The 8,356-nt window shown below is 43.0% G+C and overlaps 1 protein-coding gene across 1 annotated transcript; it reads left to right on the top strand.

The window, feature by feature from the left end:
• The first annotated feature begins 364 nt into the window (after positions 1-364).
• LOC132460718 (uncharacterized) lies at positions 365-8,356 on the top strand. Its single transcript, XM_060055585.1, has 5 exons — positions 365-645; positions 1,156-1,465; positions 1,908-2,035; positions 7,533-7,734; positions 8,155-8,356. Exons 2-5 carry the CDS (start codon positions 1,180-1,182, stop codon positions 8,256-8,258), a joined length of 720 nt encoding a protein of 239 aa, XP_059911568.1. The 5' UTR covers positions 365-645; positions 1,156-1,179; the 3' UTR covers positions 8,259-8,356.

The raw sequence follows: 8,356 nt of genomic DNA, 5'->3' as shown, positions 1-8,356 counted from the left end.
GGCGTAGCGGGGGCACGTGGCGTAGCGGGGGCACGTGGCGTAGCGGGGGCCTGTGGCGTAGCGGGGGCCTGTGGCGTAGCGGGGGCACGTGGCGTAGCGGGGGCACGTGGCGTAGCGGGACCACGTGGCGTAGCGGTGGCACATGGTGTACCGGGGGCTACGTTTTTTTACGTTTTGCACCTGAGAGCGTCTTTATATCGCATTTGTTTTGTAAAATGACCTTGATAAACTCAACTGGGTCAGCTAGGGGCCGACTGGGGTGCAAAACGTCGAAAAAGAGCCGACCTGCCACGCTACAGGCCCCGGCGCTGCAGCCAGGGCCTGCAGCGTTAAAGTTAATAAATAATGACATTGAGATTAAAGAATGTTTTATATTTGTCTTGAATTTAAATTGTTTTTTATTAATAAAATCCCATTGAATTTAGAATTTATTTGTTTCCAATGAAGTCCATAGTCACCAATAGTGCTTGAGAAAGTGTTTGAAATGTTGTATCTTGTTCACAGAAGTCTACCAAGAACTTGCCCAAAAGCGTGACGCATTTAGCCGAGGGGAGGAAATATGGTCTGTTAGTGTCCCAGAAAAAAACCAGAAAGACAGGAAATCAAGTAAAGGAGGTGGTAACCTTACGGAATCAAGCCACGACAGTTAGTTTGAGGACTTTTGATCATTGATAGTTTGTGATTGCATGAAATGACATAGACAACCTTGCTTATTGTTAGAAATGTACCTGGCAAAGCATATTTTTCGATGGTTTCCCATCAATTATATTGAAAGCTATGGCTTTTTGTTTTAACCGGCCATGCATGATTTGTGGATGTTAGGGTAGCTACATTTCAGAAAGGATCACCATACGGTTTTAAATAAACGTACACATCATGGGTCTAGTAGTCCCATACATATCGTAGCATAGACATGACTCTCCGTCATGTACATTCTGGTACAAGCAGTATAATGTATTTATGAGTTTCCACACCAGCTTCAGGCGGAAGTGGGATCATGGTTTCCGGTCTTGGCTTGAAATTTAACCTTTGAGTAATTTGCAGAAGAAGCTTTTAATTTTTGCAAAATGAAAACAAATATGGCTAAATTACTTGCTTTATTTCCATGGTTTGTGTGGTAATCCAGGCACTCTCAAACAATATTTTTGTTTTCAGTCTGGTTCACAGGCGGCAACTTCCATGTGCGACCAGCTTAAGAGCTACCTCCATTCCAAGAGAACCGCCAAGCAGAGCACACCCCTCCGTAGATCTATTCCTGCTCCAGATTGGTCTGATGACTCGGATGAAACATCCTGTGATTTATTTGGGCCGTTCAAAATGCGGAAGGTGGTACTGACCAGTGAGGAGGAGGGAGATGACTGCATTCCACAGGAGGAGCCAGAGCACCAGAAGGAGCCAGAGGACCAGCAGCAACCAGTGAAGGTTCTGGTGGAACTAGAGGAGGAGACATTGAAGGCTCTGAAAGGTGGATGCATGTGTATGCTAGTGATGCCTGGGTTAGCTCTGCAGCCACCTGAACCCTCACACACAATTTATTGACCCACTTGCAACCATTCTTATTGAGGTCATGAAGGGAAATGCATGTTATTTTGAACCCAAGTATGTTAGGGCTGCTAGATTATGGAAAAAATCATAATCACGATTATTTTGGTCAATATTGAAATCATGATTATTCAAACGTTGCGTGTTATGTCTCAGATTCCAAACCCAACTTCCTACGTTTCAAATTTTATACAATGCATATGCAAAATGGTTTTATTGCTGTAGATCAGCACTGTTGGAATGCGCCTTGGTCCATCATACTACTCGGTCGGCTTTCGCTTTTGTATAATGACATGACACAAATGTTGTATTTTGTGTCTCAATTCATTATTTACACCTGGACCCCTTTTATATCCTTGTTTAAGAGCTTCCAGGATTAGTTGCTGCCATCAAAACAGCACTGGAGAAACTACCATCAGCATGCACCAGTTCCACCCTCAGCCAGAGTGAATGCCAGCAAACTCCAGGATCTGATACTAGCGGTGACGACTTGGTACGACTCAAAGACATACTCGGTAACCGTACCCCATTGCTATTATTCTATAACAAAGTATTGTGTTATCACACCCTTGAAACCAAGACAATGCCCAGCTGCCCCACATAAGTATACAGAAGTATACTCAAGTAGTGCTTGAGTACACTTCTGTACTACTTGAGTATACTCAATGGCAGTGTTCGGAATAACGCTGTTTAAAGTAACGCCGTTAGGTAACTCCGTTATTTTTTCAGTAACGGGGTAATCTAACTAATTACTTTTTCTGTCGTTACAACGCCCTTACCGTTACTGAACCTAAAATGCGGTGCGTTACTATGAATTGATTGAATAAATGCGTAATCCAAACGCAGCCCTGGCGCTCCACACACAAACTGCTAGTGCGGAGAGCGGGTGGGTTAACGTCCGAGATACGAGATTATGATTGGCTAAGGCAGGGTCATGTGTCATCGTAGCCAATCGGAGCCATTGTTTAAACTTTTTACACACATAAGCCAGGACACGCGCGCCACACACAAACAGCAAACATTCGATGAAGCAGGAGAAATGGCGAATCTGGTTCAATCTGGTGAACATTTGGCATTTTCAAGGTGGAGATATAAGCACTACTTCCAATTCATTGAGGTCAAGGGCAAAAACGTGAATGTCAAGGGTACATTATGTCTAGGACCAAGAGCGAAGACTTTATCAACATCTGTTGTGAGCAACTCCAATTTAATGAAGCATCTCACAACTATACACGCGTCAACAAAGCTAGTGGCCAAAAACACCGATACCTCCACCACAGATGATAGCTCGTCATCCACTAGCAAATAAGGTCACGGAGCAAAGTAGTCCCAGCAGCAAAAGCTAGATTTTTCTGCCCTACAACAAAAACCTATGACGCAGGCTGAAGTCAACCGTATGATAACTAACCCTAGCCAGGTATGTGGTCAAAAATATGTTGCCATTATCGACGCTGGAGGATGATTCATTCCGAGCCATTATTGCTAAAATACCTAAGAAAGGAGGGGCCTGTACACCTTGCACAAAGACGTTTGCTAAATACCTAGATGCTGACTACGTCAAAATGAACACAGAGCTTAAAAAAAGTTTTGAAGAGTTGGACTTTTTGTCTACAACTGCAGATATTTGGACTGCTCACAAACGCAGGTACCTCGGCGTGACCGCCCACTGGATAGATCCAAACAGCCTAGAGCGAAAGAAAGCAGCCTTGGCCTGCAGACGGTTCAAGGGCCGTCATACGCATGATCACATTGCTACTGAACTGGACAATATCCACTCATCCTTTGCTATTTCTAGCAAAATCACAGCTACTGTCACAGACAATGGTTCGAATTTTGTGAAGGCCTTCAAAGTTTACCAGCCCGTTCAGGGTGATGACTCTGGGGAGGAGGATGCTGATGATGTGACTTTTGTCGACCTTCATGATGCCTTACAAGAAGACATGAATGTGGAAGAGGATGTGGTAGAGGATGTTGTGACTTTGCCACCACACCACAGACGTGCATCGCACACAGCAAACCTTATTTCATGCTGTGATGTGGACAAGTAGTTACTCTCAAGACCAGACATAAAATCTGTACAGAAGTGCTACCTCAAAATGCACAGCTTTTTGGAATAAGGCTAGCCGTTCCACAGTGGCTGCAGAGACCGTGGATGAAGTCATTGAAAGGAAGCTCCTTGTCCCATGTACGACCAGATGGAACTCCTTTCATGATGCCGTTGCTCGTGTCTGTGAATTCCCAATCGCCGAGCTGAACACCATCTCCCACAATTTTGGGTTGAAGGCCATCACAGATCGGGAGTACCAGTTCCTCAGAGAATACTGCACAGGGATGAAGCCACTAACAGTAGCCCTCGACATTCTTCAGGGCGAAGACAACTGTTTCTATGGCACACTCCTACCCACACTGGAGACATTGATCTCCAAGACCCTGGACTTGAAGAGTGGGTTGCAAATCCTTGGTGACCTTCCAGAGGCTGTTGTCAAGGTAAGAGCTAGTATCTCTTCAATTAAAAGCATTAAATACATACTCCCATGGATTAATAAAGTGTAAATTATGAATTATGATATCAAAGTCAAATTAAATGTATATCTCTTGGCTCATAATGTGTGTGTGTGTGTGTGTGTGTGTGTGTGTCTGTGTGTGTGTGCGTCTCATTTCAGGCGATCAAAACCGGATTTGCAGAGGTGCTGGAATGTGAGTCTGCAGTCTTGGCTTCGGTGACACTGCCCAGGTTTAAACTACGTTGGCTGCGGACACAGGAAAGGAAGGACAACGCCAAGGCAAGCTAATGGGTACCAACGCACCAACACCCAACCTCAGCACAAACTCAGCCATAGAGGATGAATTATTTTCCTTTGAGGATGAGGAGGACACCTCTGCTTCTGTGGAAAGCCAAGTTGTTGACTATTTAAAATCAGGAGCACAAGGGATGGACACTCTTAACGGATTCCCACTAATAAAGAAAATGTCACTCAAATACAATGCAGCCACTCCATCCAGTGCCCCAGTTGAGAGACTATTTAGCCTAGGGAAGCTGGTCTTCACCCCAAAGAGGAACAGGCTGTCTGACAAGAGGTTTGAAATGCTGCTGCTTCTTAGATACAATCAGTGGTTTGAAGGGTAGGATGGTTAGGCTACATGGGTTAGCTGGATACATGACGGATACATGAATAGATTAGTGTTTTGGAAGGAGTGTATGGATGGGTAGATTAATATCTAGAAGCTAAAATTCAATCTTTAAAAGCACTCCATGTTGTTCAACTGTTAACTTTTTTAATGAAGAAATTAGGGCTGGGCGATATATCGAATATATGCGATGTATCGCGAGATGTTCTCCAGGGGATGTATAAAATGCCCCTGTCGCGAACATCGAATACAAATTGGCACGTAATGTTTATTTTTGCCGCCGCCGGCATACTCATTGTGCGTTCACACCAAACGCGATGGGGCGACAAAATCCCATATAAAGTGAACGTAGACGCGTATTGGGCGAATTCTTCGCGAGAGAAAACCGGCACCAAGTTTTGATTTGTCGCGCCACACTTTCGCTGTGCAGAGGCGAGCGCGTTCACGAGGATTTGTGGCGCGACAAAGTTGAAATGTATTTTCATTTCTCGTGATGACAGCCAATCAGCGTTCAACAGCGTGGTCACTGGGTGACATATGTAACGTAAACAGCCAATCAGCGTTCAACCGTCAAACTCAGTGCAGTCCGGGGTGAACTGCAGCATGGAGGAGAAAGTGATTGTTGCCGTTTGCGACTCCCGGAGCTCTATATATAATAGTATATAATATAATATAATTGTATAATATCAAAAGCTCGCGTCCGACGTCTCTCCCTCTTCCACAAAAGGTAAAGACATGCAATGGCACAAACACACTCACTCCCCCCGCCCGTTGCGAGTCCGCGAGATTCTCATGGACGCGCGTGTGTGACGTAGTCTGGACGGTGCGGTCTCCGACCGGTGAGTGAGAACAGCGAGAGAGAAAAAAGGATGGAAACTGAGGATTTGGTTTTGAAAAAGAATAGCATTGGATCCGTCGTCTGGCAGTGTATATATAATAATTATTATTAACAGTTAATAAATAATTAACGGTTTGAATAAATGCTGTGTTGGTAAATCTAACTTGCTGTGATTTTCCTTTTCTTATGTGCAAGTTCTAAATTGTTCCAATACAAAGCACTAATGAGTTTAAACAATATGTTGTTTCATGTAATCTACATGCAGACTTATATTTCAGGAATACTAGAATTATTACTGACGTAACATTATGCCAGACATGGTTGAATCGAGCATTTATGATGTGCTCTAGAGGAGATTCAAAATATATCGAGATATATATTGTGTATCGAGATATAGTAAAAATATATCGAGATATTCATTTTGGCCCATATCGCCCAGCCCTAGAAGAAATTACTTGAAATAAAGTAGCCTATGTCTTCCAGACTATTTGTCTCAGGTTGTGAGAGTTTGATTTATTTAATTAGCTAGTTACTGCAAACACACTTTATATTGTTTAACTGTTTATTTTTGAGAATATACTTAAAGAATGTCTACCAGACCAGTTGTCTCAGGTTGTGAGTTTGATTTATTTAATTTACTGCAGTTACTGCAATCACACTTTATATTGGTAACTGTTTACTTTTGAGAATATACTTAAAGAATGTCTACCAGACCATTTGTCTGAGATTGGGAGTTTGATTTATTTATTTAATTAAGACTACAGAGTTGAACACACTTTTTGTTGTTTAAATGTTTACTGTTGTTGTCTCAGGTTGTGAGGGTTAGATTTAATTTGCTACCGTTACTGCAAACACACTTTATTTTGTTTAACTGTTTTTTTACAAAGATACTAATGCTTGAAGTGCAGGATAAACCTCTTGCTATCTGTTGATGTGCAATAAATATTGAAGGTTATGTACAGGTACCTGTCTGTTCTACTCATTTCAACTGACTTGTGAAAACAAAAAATCCAAAAATCTTTGACAAACAGTATAGCAACTTTTTTTTTTAAAGTAACGCAAATAGTTACTTTTATTATAGAGTAATTCAGTTACTAACTCAGCTACTTTTTGGAACAAGTAGTGAGTAACTATAACTAATTACTTTTTTAAAGTAACGTTCCCAACACTGCTCAATGGTATGCAAAAGCATTTCGGCGCCCCCTCCTACGTAGGAAGGGAGTATTTTTGAATATTACCTCCTACTTCCCCACCCCTCTCCAATCAGAGCATAGCTAGGATTTTGTGGACCAGCGGACATGATGTTTGCGCATTTCAGAAGCAGGGATATGGGAGGAGAAAGGGATTGTACTCCCGGAGCTGAGCTGCCGGACTGCCCCGCCGGCAGCTCCGGCGGGGGAGCTTCGGCGGCAGTCCGGCAGCTCAGCTCCGGGAGTACAATCCCTTTCTCCTCCGTGTCGCGGTTCAATATGGACTTCAGATAGTCAAGGCCAAAGTTCCTTTCCCCCAATTCTTCTCAACCATGGCCGAGATAACCCCCACTACAAGTCTTTACTTGTGGAAGTACCAGAGATGTCAGACGCAGTCTTGATGATTCATAATATCATCCGAGGCGCACATAGCTTTTGGCCGTAATATTAGATATATTATATAAATACCTATATATGTATGATGTAATATTATTATTATTATTATATTATATAGATATAGAGCGGGAGTCCGCAATCGGCAACAATCACTTCTCCTCCATGCTGGGGTTCACTCTGACAGCTCATTGGTCAATGGGCAGCAGCTCATTTGCATTAAAACTACAGACACCAGAAACAGCGCATTCTGAAGAGAATGAAACAAAGGGGAATAGCGGTAGGCAAGATTTTTTTCCCTAAAAGCTATTTCCAGCAAACAGCTTCAAAAAAAGGTTTTCTGGAACTCGTACTATGTTTACTTGTTGGGAAAACACCATAATATGTCTCCTTTTAAGCATGGTAGTGTGTTTGTAATTGGCCTCTTTGTGTTTTTAAAGATGTTCCTCGGCAACTCCGCCGTCCAGGTCTCAAAACGGCTCTTCAATAGAATCGGCAGCAGACGTTTGTCATTTTTCACACAGGAGCTGGCCACAATGATCTTTGGGAAAGAGACCCTGGCCAAGTCAACCCTTACTGGAAAGGGGAAAAAAGGGGAGGCCAAAGTTCAACTTGACCCTGAAAAGGTCGAAGCCATCATAGGTACAGATAATCATACTATAATAGCAGGAATCTCTGTATGTCTGTCTGTATGTCGATTATCTCGACGGCTTCACACTTGGCGGTTGTATTGCTCGGGACCCAAGGGATAGCGATGTCAAGTTCAAAGTTGTTTGGATGAGCGGTTCTCACGAAAGTGCTTACTTTCCATCCAGGCGCAGTGTCACATCATGGCAACCATATAGGCCAGGGAATGTGAAGTTGACGTCACACGTGTTGGATTGTTCGCAGTGTAGTGTCGAGTGTGAAGTCGATCGGATGAGCTTCAGTTGGAACACACGCTACGATTGGGCACGCGCTCCGAACGGGCACGCCCCAATGGGCACAAGCACTAGTCTGTGTCAATGTAATATATTGTTTATCTTAAGTCTTAAATCACATGTGTCCTTCCTGTTTTCACAGACACGGTGAGGGAAAAATTCCCCAACACCATGGTTAGTGAGATCCGGGCCCTGCTGCGGAGGAAATGCAATAATGAGGGCTACACCAAGGTGGCTCCTCAGTAGCTTTATTATATACGTTATATATGTTAGACGTTTTAAAGTTAGGTGTTGTTGAATGTATGTTTGTATTAATATTTAAATTAAAGTTTTGGTTTGTACAA

Source organism: Gadus macrocephalus, chromosome 7 (genome assembly GCF_031168955.1).
Source record: "Gadus macrocephalus chromosome 7, ASM3116895v1".
NCBI classification, from domain to species: Eukaryota; Metazoa; Chordata; class Actinopteri; order Gadiformes; family Gadidae; genus Gadus; species Gadus macrocephalus.
The sequence above is the reverse complement of the archived record's forward strand: the minus strand, read 5'-3'. Positions and strand labels throughout refer to the sequence as shown.

Excerpts from the sequence above, each read along its gene's own strand:
- LOC132460718 (XM_060055585.1), top strand. The coding sequence starts at position 1,180 with ATGTGCGACCAGCTTAAGAGCTACCTCCATTCCAAGAGAACCGCCAAG. Across the intron at positions 1,466-1,907 it reads GACATTGAAGGCTCTGAAAG|AGCTTCCAGGATTAGTTGCT; the intron begins GTGGATGCATGT and ends TCCTTGTTTAAG. Across the intron at positions 7,735-8,154 it reads AAAGGTCGAAGCCATCATAG|ACACGGTGAGGGAAAAATTC; the intron begins GTACAGATAATC and ends CTGTTTTCACAG.